General features: G+C 35.7%; 2 protein-coding genes across 5 annotated transcripts in view; one reads left to right on the plus strand and one right to left on the minus strand.

Moving 5' to 3' along the window:
• The window catches only part of LOC101884238 (adhesion G protein-coupled receptor D2), a 139,230-nt gene extending 123,190 nt beyond the window's left edge, over nucleotides 1-16,040 (plus strand). For 2 of the 4 annotated variants that reach the window (XM_087304307.1, XM_087304309.1), the window contains one exon: nucleotides 15,600-16,040. In XM_087304307.1, coding sequence (XP_087160433.1) covers nucleotides 15,600-15,722 — 123 coding nt within the window. In that variant the 3' untranslated portion in view covers nucleotides 15,723-16,040. Of the gene's footprint in view, nucleotides 1-2,351; nucleotides 2,829-15,599 lie in introns of those variants that run through there. The other 2 variants (XM_087304310.1, XM_087304311.1) reach the window with 1 other exon arrangement.
• Nucleotides 16,041-20,405: 4,365 nt separating this feature from the next.
• The window catches only part of nr5a2 (nuclear receptor subfamily 5, group A, member 2), an 87,128-nt gene continuing 86,483 nt past the window's right edge, over nucleotides 20,406-21,050 (minus strand). The window contains exon 7 of the mRNA NM_001313729.1: nucleotides 20,406-21,050. This exon is cut by the window's right edge and continues 1,883 nt beyond it. The gene's annotated coding sequence lies outside the window, so the exon portion shown is untranslated.

Here is a 21,050-nt window from a genome sequence, read left to right on the forward strand (position 1 = left end):
ATACTTAATTTTTGTGCAGTTTTTTCATTATCAGCTTTATCCCCATCAATACCGTTTCCTTACCATAATTTTTGTCTTGACTTATAAAGATCCAGCTAAAAGTATTTAATCTCTTTTTTTCTTTCCTGGAATTCAGGATGCAAAGATATTTTAATCCTGGCACTGCCAGGCACCCATACCAAATGGAGTTCATTTAAGGTCATAGCAGTCACAACTTAAATAATAAAAACCCAATCTTTGCAACACGTAAAAAAAAATGGCTTTGCATCTTGGCAAGTGTTGTGTCAACAGCTCAGCTGTTTCTCAATTAGCAGTATTGTCTGTTTGTGAAATAGATCTGTTAGCACTGTGTGAAGTTCTTGCCAACACACAGCTGGGACAAAACGAGCAGAAAAAAACGAAGCTTCCGCTCATGTTGAGCATATTTTCCTGTTTACACTGAAATGCAGGTCAGCTTTTTGAGATAACAGGACCACGCTCTCTTGTACAACTAAAACATTTAACATCTCACATTCTGAGCCAGACTTTTTGTGCTAGAAATGTATGCAAATGAATACATATTTAATTTAATAATGCATTATTTGCATGTTCAAACATAATATTTTAGAAACAATTTGCAATTCTTTATGTAATCAATCAACTATTATTATTATTATTATTATTATTATTATTATTATTATTTATTTATTTTTACACCATTGACCTGTAGTGTGTAGCCTTAATGAAAGCACTGGTTGTTGGTGGTGTGAAATGACTGGTGCTGGTCTCCCGGTGAAGTCATTAGACTCAGGACGAGCAGCTCATTGAAGATGCTCCCCCACCACACGCATTCATTATTCATGAACGCCAAATTTTCATCTGACATGTATATCAAAGACGCAGTTTGGTTTCTGATCTCCCCATGTGTGTCCAACACTGGCCAAAAGAAATTCATAAAAACGTCGCTCATTTACAAAAAAATAAAGTAAATGGTGATAATTTGCGTTTATTTTTGCTCATTTGAAAAATGCTTTATCTTAAGACGTCTTGAAGTCAAAAATTGGTTTGTAGCATCTCAAACTGATATCTTTGTAAATTGCTGATGTTTTACCAAATGTATGCACATATTTAAGTATTTATGTTTTCAAACTTAGCAATCTAAAGTAATAGCCTGCTTTCTTGAAGTGTACTGTAGCATGTTAACTGTTATGCAAACTCTTATTTTGAAAGCACTTTTGCAGAGTTTTGTACTCAAATTAGCCACACTTTTATTTAAAGCACTTGAAGTAAAGTAAATGAAAATCTTACAAAAAAACAAACAAACAAAGACTGTACTTATTGGCTTCAAAACAATATACACTCTATTAAAACAATTTACACTCACAAGCCACTTTATTAGGTACACCTCACTAGTATCGAGTTGAACAATCAAGTTTTTTTTTTTTTTGAGTTACTGTTGCCTTTCTATCAGCTTGAACCTCTGACCTCTGACATCAACAAGGCATTTGCGCTCACAGAACTGCCACTCGCTGGATATTTTCCCTTTTCTGACCATTCTTTGTAAACCCTAGAGATGGTTGTGCATGAAAATCCCAGTAGATCAGCAGTTTCTGAAATACTCAGACCAGCCTGTCTGGCACCAACAACCATGACACATTCAAAGTCACTTAAATCGCCTTCTTCCCCATTCAGATGCACGGTTTGAACTGCAGCAGATTGTCTTGACCATGTCTACGTGCCTAAATGCTGAGTTGCTGTAGTGTTGTGCTGTAGTGCTGTAGTGTAGTGCTACATAGTGTTTCGCCTTACCAATTTTTTGTTCCTTTTTTTACGCACATATCATCAAACTTATTTAAATGTTAGTCAAAGATAACACAAGTAAATGCAGCATGCAGATTTGAAATGAAGGTATTTTATTATTAAGGGAAAACACCAGTTCAAAACCACTATTGTCTGACTTTTTTTTTTTTTACACTGCTATGTTTGCATTTCATTTGGTTGAATCCCAATATTCCATGGATTCTTGATAGCAAATGGACACCTCCATGCTGTCTAGCCGAATCTAAATCAGTTTTCTCATGAATTGCGGATGAATGCCATTGTCTCTGAATTAGCATGCCTTCCCCAGACCAATTAACCTAAGATGTGGGAAAACTTGTTTCGAATCTCTCTGAAATATGTCACATCTGCACATGATCTACGGCCTGTTATAGTCAACACATCACACGACGTCAGTCTGAATTCCTCCATCTCTCTGAAGTTAAGCAGATCCAGTTTTGTCCGTTCGCTAACAGCAGCGGCGGCGGCAGCACCACAGTTTTGCCACAGGTCAATGACAGCTTGACGGCTCTGCCTGCTTCTTCTCTCCGCAGGTGACAGAAAGCAGCCCTCCTCTCTGATGCAGACTGAAACAGATGAACACTACGGCTCCCCCCGGAGCTCCTCCACGCTCTCTTTGATGGGATCCCGGTCTGATCTGGCCCTCTTTTTGTGTCATGTTCGCTTCGGTGTCTGATATCAAGCCGCTGCTGTGTTGTAGAGGAACTGAAGGGTCTCTAAGGATCGGCTGGCAGACTAAATAACTGGCTGTTTGACATCAACTATTTCTGCTCTGTACGAACAGCTGTTTATCAGAAGAGTTCTTCAGAGCTGTTTCTTCCACAAAATTGACAATGGATGAACAATTGACTGTTTCTTGTCACTTGCATTTGTCGCTAATTGCTGAAATTGTAAACGTAAAATAGGACATCAAAACTAACCATATTATTTTGATTGCTCGCATTGCTATTTGGGTGGCACATAAAATATATAAAAACTGTAAAAAATGATTAATAAAAAATCTAAAACTATTCATTTAAAAATGTTGATTGTATATATCAAAACAGTATACACTCACCGGCCCCTTTATTAGGTACACCTTACTAGTACTGGGTTATTTGCTCACTGCTATTTGGGTGACACGGAGGCTTAGTGGTTAGCACTTTCCTCTCACAGCAAGGTGGTCGCTTATTAGAGACCTGGCTGGACAAGGTTTGTGTGGAGTTTGCATGTTCTCTCCATATTGGCATGGGTTTCCTCCATGTACTCCGGTTTCCCCCACAGTCTAAAGACATGCAGTATAGGTGAATTTGGTAAACAAAATTGGCCTTTGTGTATGGGTGTGTGAGGGTGAGATTGTATGGGTGCTTCCCAGTACTGGATTGTGGCTGAAAGGGCATCTGGTGCTTAAAACATAAGCTGGAATAGTTGGCGAATCATTCCGCTGTGGTGACCTCTGATAAATAAGGGACTAAGCCTCAGGAAAATTAATGAACATTGCTAGTTGTGTGGTGAACAATCTGTGCATGTCATTAAGACAAAAAAACGCTTGCCGTTATAATCTACTTCGCTTCTTGCTTGTTTTCAGTTCAATTCTCAAATTCCGTCTGTCTGAGGTATTGGACATGGCTAACATACATAACCACGCCCCTCTAACTCATTCAGAACATGTTTCAACGTGGAAGATCATAAACTGTTGTGATATCACAAAAAAAAAAAAAAAATGTGTGCAGCTTTATGTCTGCAAAACACTAACAATATTAATGTTCTACCTCAAAACAGGGATCCCAATTAGCTTGCCATGTCAAAATGACCTGCCATCCTGTTGGATGGATGAATTCCAGAGCTGCAGTTTTGACCTGTACAGTATGTGTGTGTGTGTGTACAGTACATGTGCTCATTGTGTGTTTGATTTGCTATTTGTCGTCCCAATCTCTGCTATTTCCTGAACGCTCCATCACTGGGTCACGACTCAAGGTTGAACATCCTCGCCGGAGAGCGAGACTTGCCTCAACACCTGCAAAGTTCAGCTTTTTATTTTTTTTATTTCCAGGCTGTTATTAGAGATTCATGCTATTTGTGTGCATGTTATACAGCACACGCATGATTTCGCAGATGCAGCCGCGTCTACAAAGAGTGTTTGATTTTGTTATATATTCATGTTTGTCTGCTCCAACGACCTTGAGTGACATTTTCAAGCATATGCGTTGAACATCCTGACACTTGCCATTGTCAGGCCACAAAGAAACACTTAAGCCTTCAATCTTGCGCCTCATTGGAGGGAAGTGGCCTTGGATGCTCCCTCCCCTCATATTGAAAGGGTGAAACTGGAAGACCTTTGAAACGGAAGATATTTGCGTGTTTTTGCGCCCATAATGGTATGCAGTTTAGTATTTGATGGTATTAATTTATTGTTCTACACTGCAAGTGTATGATAAAAAATGCACTAGTGGTTCTCACCATACTTCCACAGTTGATTTTTGTTACAAGTTTTCTCAGACTTTTAGTTTAAACACGGAAATAAGTCATTATTTGAGGAATTGCATGTATTTAATAGCACAAACATCTAAGTATTGGATGAAGTCTGTTTAAAAATTCTTGACTTTAAAGTGAAAGTTTTTTTACAGAGGGGATTTTAGGAATCTCCTTTTAACATTCCATAATTCAAAAAAATACTTTTTAGAGTAACAGAAATTTCTATTTTCTATAATCAGGCAATTAATGTTCACTCAACAAAAAATATTACTGCTGCTCGTTCAAACTATCTGTTAAAAACTAGCTTAATTAACACAATTCTTGTAATTTGTTTGGCTAATGTCTTTGTTTTATGTTCAGTCCACTTAAGTTTGTAAACTATTAAGTTAACTTAAGTGTTTTGTGTTGGGACAACATGACAGAATTGTGTTGGTTCAGCTACCTGGATTGAATTAAATATTGACAGTAAAAGAAATTGTAGGTATTTAAAGATAATAGAAAGACTTGCTACAGTTTGATTTGCACTTCAGTTTAAAGTTTTAGAAGATTTTCATGTAATGCTTTAAGTTTTGAGGTTACCACCTTGCAGAAGCACCCATGCTTTGTGTGTTGGCAGCCTCATTAGCTAAAATGCAGATTGTTGCTTTTCTCAGTGAGCAATAACTGTCCTAAAATTAGTTCTGAGACCTCAATCAACTGTATATGTAAGTTATGAAATATGCTTAAAATGGCTCTTTTAGTTAATTTAACTTCAAATAAAACTAAGAGACTTCGAATTGTGTGACACATACACTGTAAAAAGTGATTATTACTTAAAGGGAGTAAACCAATTGCCTTAAAAGCAACAAGTTGACAAGTTACAAAAATAATGTAAGTAAACCCATTGTAACCTAGTACTGTTAAGCTGACATAATTTTTATAATTATGGTTATTGTTCTCACATTTTTAAATCAACGAATTATATTTTACAGCGTCAAACTCTTTTAGCATGTCTGTTTTTAAATAATTACTGTAATTATTACAATATTACATATTTGGTGCTTAATTAAGTCTATAAAATCAACACGTATAGCCTGTTTTAAATTTAGAAAACACACTGTCTGGAAGAGTGGATTTATTTTGGCTTCAGTCATATTGCTAGATACAGAAAAGCTGGAAAAAACAAATATAATAAATGTGTGTTGGAAAAAAAGTGATTAGTTTAATTTTATTTTTAAAAAATGAACACATTTTGCCTAATAAAAAAATCAATTAAGGGTTCCAAGTTACAATGGGTAATTTTATTATTTTTGTAAAGTCAGCTTGTTTCTATTAAGGCAATTGGTTTACTCGCTTCAAATAACTAATCACTTTTTACAGTGTAATAGACATACTATTACCAGACCTTTGAGCTTAAGGTAAATAAAAATACAAATATATTTAAACTTTTATTTGATAAAATTATGTTGGACCAACGTAATTGCATTCAATTTTCTGAATAGGTTTTTTAGTTGGTGCTAAACAAATTTATTGGGTGGAAATCCTGCCCTCAATTAAATTGAGTTTATCCAGTGATTTATATTTTTAAGTGTATGATCATGCCTTTTTGTAGAAACTTTCAAATGACAGATTTGAATCACACTATGCAGTTTAGTGTATTTAATGCTGAAGTGGAGATTTATGACTTAATCATTTATATTAAATAAATCTTATTAATTTTGAGTTAAAACATGTATTTTATTTAAAATCTACAAGCAGAAATTGCTAAAATGCATCAAAAGAAACACTTTAAAATTTATTTTCTTTACTTTAGATATAAAAATCCCTACTGTAAAGCCAAAAGCTCTCTAAATTGACAGGTGCATGAGGAACCAGTGTTTATGTCTGCAGTGTCTCGCCTTAATAATGGTATTAGTTTTTAAAAATAAGCAGATTTTTTCACGTTTGAGGATTTGGCTTGGTTTGTGAAACAGTGGTCAGTGATCTGGTTTCATCGTAAGCGCCTATTTGTTGGCATGTCATTTTGGAGGTATTATTTTTGGGTTGTCTATAAGTGTTTCAGGCAACTCAGATCTCATTAATGAAGCTTGAGTCTCACCGCTTATGAAATTATTATATGTTGTAGATTTTTTGATAATTCTGCAATAATTTTAACGATTGGAGGTAATGCTTTAAAGGTGAAACTGACTCTGTTTAGAGTTGGAGTGTAATTTATTGGGGTTTGTTTTGTGCGGTTTTGGTCAAACTGCATAGCCTCAAATATTTAGCTGTGTTTACTTATGTCTAGATGACATATATTCTGTTTTATACGTAACTGAGTCGTAATTAAACAACATCTTATTTCATTTCAGAGATCTGATGCTTTCCAAACCATTCTTCATGGAATGCAAAAGGAGAATGTTCACACTGCTCTTTTTTATACAATAAAGAATATCTAGCAGTTTGTAAAATCAATAAACAATAATAATCATAGTTATACTACACTCAACAAAAATATAAATGGAACACTATTTGCTCCCATTTTTCATGAGCATAATTCAAAGATCTTAAAACTTTTAAAAAATATCGTTCATACATTTGTCTAAATCTATGTACGTGAGCTCTTCTCATTTGCGTGGCGTATCAAAATACTAATTAGAAATCATGATTATTGCACAGGTGTGCCTTAAGCTGGCCACCATAAAAAGCCACTCTAAAATGTGCAGATTTACTGTGTTGGGGATGGTCCGGGGTGGGCAAATGGTTATCATCATTTGCTTCACCTTGTGCAACACATCTATTTCTCATAGAGTTGATCAGGTTGTTGGTTGTGGCCTGTGGAATTTCGGTCCACGCCTTTTGAAGTGGCTGTGCGTAGTTGCTGGGTAATGGAAGGAGCTGGAACACACTGTTTGCCAATCCAGAGCATCAGCGGGCTGTGCATTATCTTGCTGAAACATGAGGTGATGTTTGTGGATGAATGGCATAACAGTGGGTCTCAGGATCCCCTTGCAGTATCACTGTGTTCAAAATGCCACTAATAACATGTAGCTGTGTTCATTGGATAACTTACCATACCCTCACCACCACCACAGGCCACTGGAATGCATCCATTAAGAGAACACCTCTCCAAACAGCCAAATGCCATTGATTGTGAACATTTGCCCACTCAAATTGGTTACGGTGACAAACCGATGTCAGGTAGAGACCCGATGAGGGCGATAAGCTTGCAGATGAGCTTCAGAGACAGTTTGTGCAGGAAGTTTCTGATTCTGTGAATCGATTATTGGAGCAGCTGTCTGCGTGGCTGGTCTCAGATGATCTTAGTGGTGAATATGGTATGGTATGCAGTTGTAAGGCTGGTTGCATGTACGGCCAATTTTTCTGAAACACATTCGGAGACGGCTTATGGTAGAGAAATGGACATTCAATTCAAAGTCAATAGCTCTGGTGGACCCTGGACTTTTAAATGATAGCAACATGGCGGAGGAATTGCTTTAAAACAACATTTCTAAGGGCTGTCTTGTGTTTTCAGATGCAAAGATGCATTCTTATATTTTTTCATAAGCAATCACACATGAATATGAATCACTTCATGGCATCCATATGTCCTTAAATGAAAAACCACAGCATTATCGTTCATGAAAACATCCTGTGTTCCACAGAAGATGAAAGCAAACAGGTTTGCAGTGAGCAAATGAAGACAGAATTAAAAACAGTTTCTACTAAGTGAGCTTCTTAGTGCACTCGACTCTCATTAAACACACTTTTCATATCTGGACTTTGTTCCATTGGCTGTTCCAGCAAACAGCGAGTTGGAGGTATTGTTACAAATTACTCTTGGCGAAGCGGCCTATCATTTGTGACAATAAGAGGTCATTTTTCATGTCTGACCTTCTGTTTGGGCTGCGTTCGGGATCCTGTGTAATTATGTCTTTGTGCTACAGAATGTGGAAATGTAATCGCCTTCACAAAGAGGCCCGGCGAGCGGCAGCAGCGGGAAAGAGAGTTTTAGAGGAACTGCGCGAGCATTTTAACAGGACAACATGTTTGAATTAGATGTTCTAGCACTGGCTCTAAATGGATTTCTGAAGTGGTTGTTTGTGAGGATTTTCAATCGGACGTAACCTTGAGTCTTTTTTATGGGAGGTCCGTCGGATTTAAGTGCTGGTATAGCATGAAGAGCCTGAATACATGCGTTTCTCTCTCTCTCTCCATCTATCTCGTTCCCCCTCTCCCTGCCTCTGTTTCTCTTCTCTCCTCTTTCTCTCCATCCTCTCTCTCTCTCTCTCTCTCTCTCTCTCTCTCTGAAATTGAAAAATCTGCTTCTGAAGTTGTTGCCATTGTCTGGGTAATTAATGGAATGCTGAGAGCGAGGTTCAGGTGCTTAAAGAGTTTTTTTTTTTTAAATCTCGCTTTCTTTTTCCTCATGACTAATAAGGATAGAAAATACACATTAGTGCTTTTGTGGTCCTTCTTTTTTTTAATATACAAACTTATGTATAATACATGCATTTAAATGAAAGGACGGTGACCTTCGCTGTGTTCCGTTTCAAACCCACCACATTTGTTTTGCATGTTGAGGTGAGGTTTAGCATAACAATACAACCGCTCCTATTTAGTATGCATCTATTAATTCGTTCATTTCAGTAGTTAGGAAGTTTGGGTCAAGGCCTCCGAGCTGTATTTTAAGAACAGCTAAAAGTTTCACGCATATATATGATTGTGGCCTCTTTTGATGGACAGTGGTTATTTATAGACATTTATCCACCAAGCAAACACATCTAATAGACATCGAAACAAAGACATCTTGGCTAAAACAAGACTAAACCTGCACTGTTAGACATACTTCACATGTGTAGTCATTCAATTGAAGACTAGTCTATTTTTGGACTACTGACTATCATTGACAGCCCAGATTTACTCTTGTTTTAGCCTAGATGTGTATGTTTGGATGCCTATTAGACGTCTTCTAAACCAAATATTAGTTTGTGTTGAAGATGCAGGGCTTATTCTATTGAATTTTGGATTCATAATTAATGATATGTGTTTGAAATTAGAAAAGTGCGTCATAATATGCTCAAATCTCAAGCCTATTTTGGTTTTGGTCCCCATTTTCTTTAATTGCATTGAAGTTCTAAATTTCTCAAATCTGATTGGCTAAAAGGTATTTCTAGCCATGTGATAGAAAAGACCAACATTTTCTAGAAATGTACAAATACTGTTGCATTTGTTTCACAGATTGTAGTTGTCTTTAGTCAGACTTTATTAGTTGATTCGGTAACATTTTACTAGTGTGGGTGTTCCTAAGATCTGTCATTAGACCCTCATAAACACGACATGGTATATGTTGTGAATGTTACTGAGATTTTATTCATGCTTATATAACAACTGTCATTAATTGTCATTTGCTCATGATCATTGTCTTCATCATCACAACTTGACATTACCAAGACAAACAACTTGTCATACATCTGTTATAAACATGATTGTCATGAAGCCATTATAAATATGTCATGGATTTAATAACACTAATACATTAATATTTTTTTGACATCAACAGTTGTCAAGCTGTTGTGTAAACATTATATCCAGCATTATCTCATAAGGAAACAACTATTTTACACATTGTCAAAAAGTAGTTGATTCGTACAAACTCTTATGATTTTATTTGTACAGAAATGGATGATTATTTAAAACCAAACCATCATGCCACAACTCACTGAAGCTAAGCAGGGCTGAGTCTGGTCAGTACTTGTATGGGCGGCCACATGGGAAAACTAGTTTGCTGTTGAAAGTGGTGTTAGTGAGGCCAGCAGCGAGGCACTCAACCTGCAGTATGTGTAAGTCCTAATGCCCCATTACAGTGAAGGGGACGCAGTGGGCGGTCTTTCGAATGATACATTAAACCAAGGTCCTGACTCTCTGTGGTCATTTAAATCCAATGGCCTTTCCCGTAAAGAGTAGGGGTGCCCTGGCCAAATCCCTCCATTAACCCTTACCCATCATGGTCTCCCAATCATTCCCATTCACCAAACTGGCTCTACCACGGTCTCTCCACTCCACCAATAGCTGGTGTGTGGTGAGCGCAATGGTGCCGTTGTGCTGTGGCTGCCTTTTGGTGCACATTGGTGGCGGTGTGGAGAGGCCCTCCTCGTGATTGTGAAGCACTTTGGGTGTATGGCCATACATGATAAATGCACCATATAGATACACATTACATCATTGGGGGATGAGAAAATCTTACTAAAATGTACAAATGAGATTTGAATTAGAATTTAATTAATTTGAATTTGAACTAGCTACTAATACTCTGAATTGCCCTGAGATTGCATTATTATATTACATTATTATATTACATATTAGTCTTATGTCTATGGATGAATCTCATGTGTACTGATATGAATCTACCTGTATATTGATGTCCTCCTTGAGTGATAATGCTAATTTGCTTTGTGCTGCAGAGAAGATATAAAATCTTATAGGTTTTGTACAACATGAGAGTGAATAAATCTTAAATGCAGGAAAAAATGAAGGTCGCTTATTTGTAGTAAATGTGCACTTGTGGCGTACTCCAGGTCTAAAAACTCTCCAAAGAGTTTGATCTTGAAGCTTCTTCCTCACAATATTCACAATAAATCACAATATTTAGATTTTTAATAAATACTGTTCACGTGGATGAGGCAAGGTTGAGTTGAATTAATGCACCAAAATTATGAAAATCAAAATTGAAAATGCTTTGTAATAGTTATCTCTGAATATATTTAAAAATAAGGTAATTTTGTAAGACTTCATCTTAACTTAACTTAAAGTATACTGTAACGACGGGGAGTAACACCACAACAGAAGGTAGGATCCAAATGCAGGTTTATTCACAATCAGGCAAGCAATGGTCAAATCAGGTGTGATCAGGTATGTGCGGGCAAATCCAGAGTCATAATCAAGGGACAGGCAATAGGTGGTAAGGCAGGCGGCTAAACAGGATAACAGGATACACAAGGCTAGGGTCTAAGCACGAATAAACAAGACAAGGAGAAATGCGTTGTAATGTTACTGGTACAGCTAACAAGAATCTGCAAACTGGATGAGTTCATGAGTGGCTTAAGTATGGTGTGTTATCAGTCTTTGACAAGGTTCAGCTGGTGAGTGTAATCAAGCGAGATGAATGAGCAGGCATGCGTGTTTGGAAGAAGTGCATGTATGAATATGTAGTCCTGGGAAATGCGGAAGTGAAGTTCATGATTATAGTGGAAACCAGCGATCTCCGAAGAATGATCGCTGGTTATGGTAACATATACAGATTTTAAAAAGGCAATTACAGCCTCAAGCCTTTCTAAATATGATGTCACAAGCTTGGCATACCTGTCTTTGGGAATTTTTGCCCATTCCTCTTTGCAGTACCACTCAAGCTCTATCACATGGATGGGAAGCGATGGTGTACAGCCATTTTCAGATCTCTTTAGAGATGTTTAAAAGGATTTAGGTCTGGGATCTTTCTGGGCCACTCAAGGACATTCACTGAGTTGTTGTGAAGCCACTCCATTAATATTTTGGCGGTGTGCTTTGGGTCATTGTCCTGCTGGAAGATGAACCGTCGCCCCAGTCTGAGGTCAAGAGCACTCTGAAGCATGTTTTCATTCAGGATGTCTCTGCAAATTCCAGGTGGGGAGTGTCTTCCGTCTGGCCACTACCATACAGGTCTGATTGGTGGATTGCTGCACAGATGGTTGTCCTTCTGTAAGGTTCTCCTCTCTCTACAGAAGAACGCTGGAGCTCAGACAGAGTGACCATCTGGTTATTGATCAGCTCCCTAACTAAGGCCCTTCTCCCCCGATCACTCAGCTTAGATGGCCAGCTAGCTCTAGGAAGAGTCCTGGTGGTTCCAAACATCTTCCACTTACGGATGATGGAGGCCACTGGGCTCACCTGAACTTTCAAAACAGCAGAAATTTTTTAGTAACTTTCCCAGCCTTGTGCATCGAGAGTATCCTGTCTCGAAGATCTACAGACAACTGCTTTGTCTTCATTCTTGGTTTGTGCTTTGACATGCACTGTCAACCCTGGGACCTCATATAGAAAGATGTATGCCTTATAAAATTATGTTTAATCAACTGAATTTACCACTGGTGAACTCCAATGAAGCTGCTGAAACATCTCAAGAATGATCAGTGTAAACAGCTCAATTTAGAGCTTCACGGCAAAGGCTGTACTTATGTACATGTGATTTTTCAGGTTTTTTATTTTTAATAAATTTGCTACAATTTCAAAAAATCTTTTTTTCACATTGTCATTATGGGGTATAGTGTGTAGAATTTTGAGGAAATAAATGAATTTTATTCATTTTGGAATAAGGCTGTAACAAAAAAAAAGGCGGGAAAAAATGTGGAAAAAGTGTAGCGCTATGAATAATTTCTGGATGCACTATATGTTAAAAAGTTGTTATAACATGGCACGGTAAGTGACCATGGTGGTCATTTTTATTATTGTAATGACATTTAGTTAGTGTGCTACAACAGTCACTTAAAGGGCACCTATGGTGAAAAATCTACTTTTCAATCTGTTTGGACAGACATGTGTGCAGATATAGTGTATAGACTGTCATATTGGGGTGATATAAACACACACAGTCCTTTTTTTTCAATTTAAAAACAAAAAAACGGTGGACCAATTGGAGCGGTTTTCAGACCGACCGCAACTTTACGTAGGAGTGCGGTCCCCCCGCCCACCAATATTGATTGACAGCCTCGCGTCACGATCATATCCTCAATTACTTATTGCTCGTCCGTTATTTTCAGCGCGTGAGTCAAATCGATATTATTAAAGAAACACCCTTGCTCTATTTTTTTGATGAAAAGCTCATTAGGCTCAACACAAGATCAATATTCTCCACATTATCACTCTAATCGGATTTATTGCTTGTACCTTTTGCGTGGCGCGGCGCCGTGCATTTCGGAGTCCTGGGCGTGGGATTCTGTCGGGGTGCACGCGGCGGAGCTTCTGGTGAGCGGCTCGGCGCTGCGTGGGTTTCTGTCGCGGTGCATTCGGAACACTTCATGTTTCAAAGACACAAATGATTTTGTACTCTCTGCTTGGTCTGTGTCCGACTCGTACATGTACGGCTGAATGCTCATCCTAGCTCAGCTTAGCTTAGCTCTCTCTCTGTCTGTCAGCCTGTCTTTTGCAAACACAGAGCGTAGGAGCTCCCCCTTGTTACATTGGGCGGGAAGCCGAAACTGTGAAGCAACACGCCCCTAAAACAGCAAACTGTGTTAACGCCTCCAACATGACACTTTTGAACACATTATAATAAAACATCTGAACTGTGTATTGAACTAAACCTAAACTGGCACACTCAGAAGAACCATAATATTAATAATAAATCATAAAAAAGGGGTAAACTATGTGCCCTTTAAATAAACTTTTTATAGATAGCATAGATGGTAGCTTTTGTCCTTGAAGTCAACATGAAATACACACTGTAAACTGTAAATAATGCTGGGCTCCACACAATTCCTTCATGTTGTCTGAACACAAATCAGTTAGGTTAACTTCATTTTTTTTTTTTTTTTTACAAATTGAAGTGGATTGAACATAAAACAATTAATTTATGTTGTTATAACTAATTTTAATAAGCAGTTTAAGCAAGCAGCAAGTCATTTTTAGAGGTGCAATTCCCAAGCCAATTTAATGGACAATATTTTTTGGTGAACACAATTTTGCATCCCTAATTTATAGTGTGGCATTGCTGCTGTTTCACAGAATCACGCTTAACAGATGCACGTGATTACTTCTCCAAACACTTACATTCGCTGGCATAACCAACATTATATGAACTTGTGTGTTGTTTTTTGTGTGTGCATATTTTGTCATCACAAATCCATATATCAGGAGTTTAACTGACAAGACTTGTTTGTTATTGACGGAGAAATCAAGGCACAAGCTGTAAAGGTTACCCCTAGTTTTGGAAAAAGGGGCTGGATCAAAAAGCTTATTTGCATTTAAAGACAACAATAGAAATGCTTTCATTCATGTCTCATTAGTGTATTTTTCCAAAATAAGCTGAAATGTATTTCTTTTTTTCACAATATTTTTATATAAGCACTAGTGAATAGTGTTGATTATATCACTGCCAGTCCAGGTTATATTTACTCATCACCGTGGTGAAATAATCCAGTCTTAATCTCTTGTTGTCTTTGACTACTGTATTGATGGATTGCGTGTTGGTGTGAGTGAATCTGTCAGCGGATCAGTGTGTTCTCTCAGCAGGACGGCTCTGGAAATCACGGCCTTCAGTAAATGCTGTGGTTATGTTGGTTTAGGGCTTTGGCCCGAGTAGATTCTGTCTGCTCGCTCGGTTTTAACATTTAATACAGGTCAGATCTGTTCCTGTGAGGAACTTGATATACAGCTCAGTCAGTTTTAAAGGGGAAACGCAGTTTAGTTTTATGCCTCTGTGATCGAGAATAATGAAGTGGTGGTTTTCAAATAAATGTGTTTTCTGGAATGGAAATCATATTTTTTGGATTGTCTGCTACTGTACATTTTTTCGTGTGTAAGTTTGAACAGTTTGATGTTCAAAAAAGCAGTAAGTTCAAGCAAATGCCTTTAATATACATTTAATGTACATGTTTTATTTAAAACATTTTTTAAAAATAATCTTTGCGTTTAAAGTTTGTAATTATATATAAAGTTATATTCACATTTTTGGTCTGTTTGGACCTAAAGAATTGTTATTTTTGAAACAGTCATAACTTATTTTTCATGTAACACCATACTGATTGTGATCAGCAACTTTTCATTAATTTCTAACTATTAAAAAGTCTTTACAACTGCATTAATTCATTTACTATTTATAATTGATAAAAAAATGATAAATGAAAAAACTAATAAAAATGCGGTAAATTGTATAAAACATCTAGGAACATACTTTCTAGAATTTAATTGTAAAGGATTTTAAAATACATCTATTATTATTATTATTATTATTATAAGTAGTAGTAGCAGTGATGATGATGATGATGATGATGATGATGATGATGATAATAATAATAATAATAATAACAACAACAACAATAATTTCATTTTAATAAATATTTAGATTAAAACTATTTGTATACTGCAATGGTTTGTCAATAGGTGTATTTATATATTTTAACAGCTAAAGGTGCTCCATAGATAATTAAAATTATTATACCTCAGGACAGTGTAAAAATCTTTTTAAAATCAATCAATCAATCAATCAATCAATCAAAAAAATTTTAAGCATATTATTTTCCTAAAACGTATTTTTAATTTTAAAAGTATGTATTTAATGTTTGGAGGGATAAAGTGTATGCTAACGTGCTATATTTGCTATTCATTTCTTAAAGGAGGACTTCAAAAAAGCTAAAGCCAGACCTACAAACGAGTGCAGCCTGAATGTACCCATGGAGGCTGAACGAAAATTCCACAATTCACCTCTTCAGCCCAGCAACATCATGTGTCTTCACTGAATTAATTGCTCACATCTGTGTGTTTCAGTATCCAAACTGTAAATGTGTTCACTTTAGATGATAAACCCAAGATTTGCTCTGCTTTGTACAGGTTTCTTCTAAAATAGGCTGTAATTTATTGGCAGTTTGTATGTTTTTTTTAATGAATCTTCAAACTATATTTGAAAGCAGGATTAGGTACGTGTGTATGTGTGTGTGTGTGCTTTAAAAATGCAATGCTTACACAGTTGGCACCTTGATATTGTTATGACCCTGGCCTAGGGCATCTATGAAGTAACACTAAAGGTACAGCATAACAATTAAAAGATGTTTTTAGGAGCCCTTTGAGTTGGGTAAGTTTATTTAGCCTGATCTCACGAGAAAACGTAAGTATTTTACGTTTTAACAGTTTAGTGGCTAATTCGTACAAATTCCTACGAGTTCAGTCGTACAAAAATGTACAATTTTAAAAAGGAGGCATGGCACCCAACCTCATCCCTAACCCCAACCATCAGTGGGTGATGAGCAAACCGTAAAAAAATTGTTCGAATTAGATCATACAAATTCATACAAATTAGCCACTGAATTAAAAAGTTACGAATTGCCGTGAGATTATGTTGGTTTATTCATGTACAGTTAAAGTAAGAATTATTGAACCCCCTTTGAATGTTTTCCTCTTTTAAATATTTCTCAAATGATGTTAAATTTTCACAGTATGTCTGATAATATTTTTTCTTCTGAAGAAAGTCTTATTTGTTTTATTTCGGCTTGAATAAAAGCAGTTTTTAATTTTTAAAAGCCATTTTAAGGTCAAAATTATTAGCCCCTTTAACCTATATATTTTTTCGATACAGAATAAACCATCATTATACAACAACTTGCCTAATTACCCTAACCTGAATAGTTAACCTAATTAACCTAGTTAAGCCTTTAAATGTCACTTTAAGCTGTATAGAAGTGTCTAAAACTATTATGTGCAGAAATGTGTTGAAAAAATCTACTCTTCGTTAAACAGAAATTGGGGAAAAACGTAAACTGGGGGGCTCAAAATTCTGACTTCATCTGTAAATTGAAGAGAACATCAAAAAGATAAATTTGATGATGCTCTGAAATCAAGGCATTTACGCATTGTAGTGATGTCAGATGAATAAAACTTTGATCATTGTTGTTGATGGTCAAAAAATAATGTGTGGGTGTCAAATAGACATCAAAGTTTTGACATCAAATCAAATAGCTTTTTTGACGTTTTTTAATGTAATTTTTATCAAGGTTTTTATCTTTTTTTTTTTTTTTTACCAAATAATAAAATGAAGCCTATACCTCAGAGAGGACATCAAAACTAAATCAAAATGCATGTCAATAATGCACATCAATTTGATGTCAGAATCTTGACGTCCATTTGACATTCACACATGCTTCTTTGACCACCAAAATAATGACACAACAAGCATTGTAATATAAGAACAATTTTACTCGTCTGAAAGCTTCAATTCCAAATTTACACTTAATTTGTTTTATTCCTACCAAGCATGTTAAGTACCTTTATGTCAAATTACATCAAATCTAACATGGCATCAAAAAACAAACAAAAAAAAAAACGTCAAATTGATGTTGCTCTGACATCAAGGTAGTTTACATGCATTGTAGGGATACAAAATCCAGTGTAAATGTGTAATCGAAGCTTTCGGATGAATACAATCTTACTACTTTGATCACTATTTTGGTGGTCAAAAAAGCATCAATGAGCAGATGTCAAATAGACATCAAGGTTTTGACATCAAATCAATTAGCATTTTGGACGTGTTTTTTTTTTTTATGTCGTTTTTATCAAGGTTTTTATCTTTTTTCTTTACCAAGTAATAAGATGAAGCCTTGGAGAGGACGGCATAAAAAAAGCATGTGAAAAATGCACAATGATTTGATATTAAATTGTTTGATGTCTATTTGACATCCTCACATAATGCTTTTTAATGACATAATGACATAAAAATATTATAAGAACAGTTTTATTCCTCTAAAAGCTTCAATTCCACATTTTAACCTGATTTTTTTAGCCCTATAATGCATGTAAACTACTTTGACGTCAAATTTTTGTTTTTGGTTTTTTACCAGTGTTAGATGTCAATTTGACGTTGTTTTAACGTCAAGGTAGTTTACATGCATTGTAGACATGCAAAATCCAGTGTAAATGTTTAATCAACGTTTTCAGATGAATAAAATCTTACTACTTTGATCATTATTTTGGTGGTCAAAAAAGTGTCAGTGCGCAGATGTCAAATAGACATCAAGGTTTTGACATCAAATCAATTTGCTTTTTTGACATGTTTTTTTTTTTTGTCGTTTTTATCAAGGTTTTCGTCTTTTTTTCACCAAATAATAAAATGAAGCCTATACCTCGGAGAGGATGACAATAAAACCATGTCAAAAATGCACCTCGATTTGATGGCAAATTTTTGATGTCCATTTGACATCCACACATGATTCTATTAAGACCAGCATAATGACACAAAAAGTATTATAAGAACAGTTTTACTCATCTGACAGCTTCAATTCCACATTTAAACCTGATTTTTTAACCCTATAATGCATATAAACTACCTTGACGTCAAATTACATCAAATTGATGTTTGTTTTTATACCCGTGTTAGATGTCAATTTGACATCATTTTGACATCAAGGTAGTTTACATGCATTGTAGGGATACAAAATCCAGTGTAAATGTTAAATCAACGTTTTCAGATGAATAAAACCTGACTACTTTAATTATTATTTTGGTGGTCAAAAAGCATCAGTGCTCAGATGTCAAATAGACGTCAAGATTTTAACATTAAATTGATTAGCATTTTTGACCGTTTTTTCGGTTAAGTTTTTATTAAGGTGCCAACTGGATATTCTTAAATCTTTCTCCATCAAGAGTGAATCTGTCTGATTGATTATTAGGAAGAAGGCATTGTTTGCTGCTCATGGAAATAAGAGTGACGACGCTTGGCATAATAGTCATTTATTAAAATATGACGGAAATATTCCAAGAGCTTGTATGGAAACTCTTTATGGCAAGACGGGGCGTCAGAGATGCGGGCCTTCCAGCGCAACAAACAAGAAAAATCCCTAATCCCAGCATTCAGGCAGGTAAGCAGGACTTCTGGTGCTGATGGGAACAAAATGGGGGTTTCTTAAGATTGTCGGTCTGATCACACACAACACAGTAGAGTCACAAAACGAGGCAAATACAAATCAATTTCCCAAGAATTCAGGAAAAAAGTGGCCTTATGTACACATGGGGGGAGGTTGATGCCATGCAGCAAACGTTTGATCACTTGTACAAAAGACTTTTTACACCATTTTGATCTGAAAGGATTTACATTGAGAACACTTGCGTTAAAAAATTGTGATGATGTGAAATGTTAAGTCACCATGGTGGTCATTTACGTTGCGTTTTAAATAAAAAAATGAACATATGACATTTAGTTTTAGTGTGCTACAACAGTCATTGTAGTTTTTGACCTTAAGGTCAACACAAAATTAAATTTATGAGCCAATTTACATTCATTAAATTTACATCTTACTTTTATTTGTGCTTAAAAAAAATAGATGACGCATCATTTCAGATTGTGTAAAGACTTTTATTTGTTGAATAGTGTCCATTAAATGCTAAAATGAAGCTGAAAATGAGTTTGTAAAGCGTACTATACTAATGGATACTTTTGTTGAGATTTTTATGCTCAGATAAAGGCTGAAGGTCAACTTTGTCATTAAAATAGCAGGTTGAAGTATGCTAATAGCAACATTTTATTTAAAACAAGAACTGCACTCATTATTACTGTACCGTTTATTGCAGGAATGTTATTTTAGTTTTTTGTATGCTTGTTTGCCCACTGTTAATGCTTTTATTTTTGTTTCGATTTGCTTCTCTTTTGCTTTCATTTGCTTTTTGTTTCATTTTATTTAGCTTTTATTCCCATTTTGTTGATTTTGATTTTACTTTCCCCTGATTTTTGTTATATGTATTTGTTTCATTTTGTTTTGCTTTCCTTTGATTCTGTTTCATTTGTATTTGTTTCATCTTGTTTTCTTTTATATTCCTTTGTTTTTGTTTGAGTTAGTAGCATTTTTTCTTTACTATTTGGTTTTTGCTTTCTTTTGCTTGTTTTGCTATGCTGTGATTTTTTTGTCGTTTTTGCTTTCTATTGATCTTGCTTTATGTTTTAGTTTGCTTCTTGTTTTGCTTTTTATTTCGTTTTATTTAGCTTTTCTTCACAGTTTGTATAGATTTATTTAGCTCTCCTTTGCTTTTTGTTTTGTTTCACATTTGTTTCATCTTGCTTCGTTGACACTTGTTTTGTTTTTGTTTTCATTTGCTTTTCTTTTAGTTGGCTGCCTTTGCTATTTTGTTTGCTTGTTTTTTCTATATTTATGTTTCCTCTGTCATTTCCTTTTTAGTTTTACTCTGCTGTTTAGGTTTTCTCTTTTTTTTTTTGCTTTTGTGTTCTATTTTTGCTTTTCTTGGCAGTGCATATGGCTACAACACAACACTATTTTGTGCCCTATTTTACAGTTTTAATCTGATTACAAGAATCAAACAAACTTACACACTTGATAGCAGAATTAGGTATTGATGAAGTAAATTGGCTCAAATTTGATGTCATGTTGACTCAACACCAATTAAATAAAAAAAGAGAGAAGCAAAACAACGGCAGTCCCCAAGTATGAAAGCTCTCATCCGTTCATTGTGAAGCAAACAGGTAAGTACAGGTGAAGGACAGACGCTGTCTTTGGTATAAGAACACAGACGCTATCATGAAAACATTCATTAGAAAAGATGCACCAGTCAGTCACGTCAGTACAGCTCTTGATATTTTACAGTGACAGGACTGATGGTCGTTTAATGCCAATCACTCAATCACCATTTAACTCCGTAACTGCATCTCATATCTACATTAAAAAAAGAAAAGAAAACGTGCTACAGTAAACAAATACATTGAGTCATGAGGCCAAAAACAATAAATTAAGCTTAACCAGTGACGTACATTTCAAACGTAGAACGTAAAAACAGGTGTCCACAGAAATAAGCCAGCACAATACAACAAAATGTTACCAAAAAAACATTTCGAAACTCAGTATTAAGTGAGATTCCTCTCTGATTTAGTGTCTCGCGACATAATTAAGTACTGGTCAAGAAAGATGAAAACTGTACACACCTAAGAAAGCAAACAAGAGGAATATAATCTTTTCTGACCGTTTCGTTTTTTAGTTTTTCTACGAAATCATTGCTTTGCAATTGAACGCATCACAGTAATCTCCCACATGACCACATGAATGTAAACACCTCTTATTTCTTTATCAATTGTA

Source organism: Danio rerio, chromosome 22 (assembly GCF_052040795.2).
Source record: "Danio rerio strain M-AB ecotype USA chromosome 22, GRCz13ab, whole genome shotgun sequence".
Taxonomy (NCBI): Eukaryota; Metazoa; Chordata; class Actinopteri; order Cypriniformes; family Danionidae; genus Danio; species Danio rerio.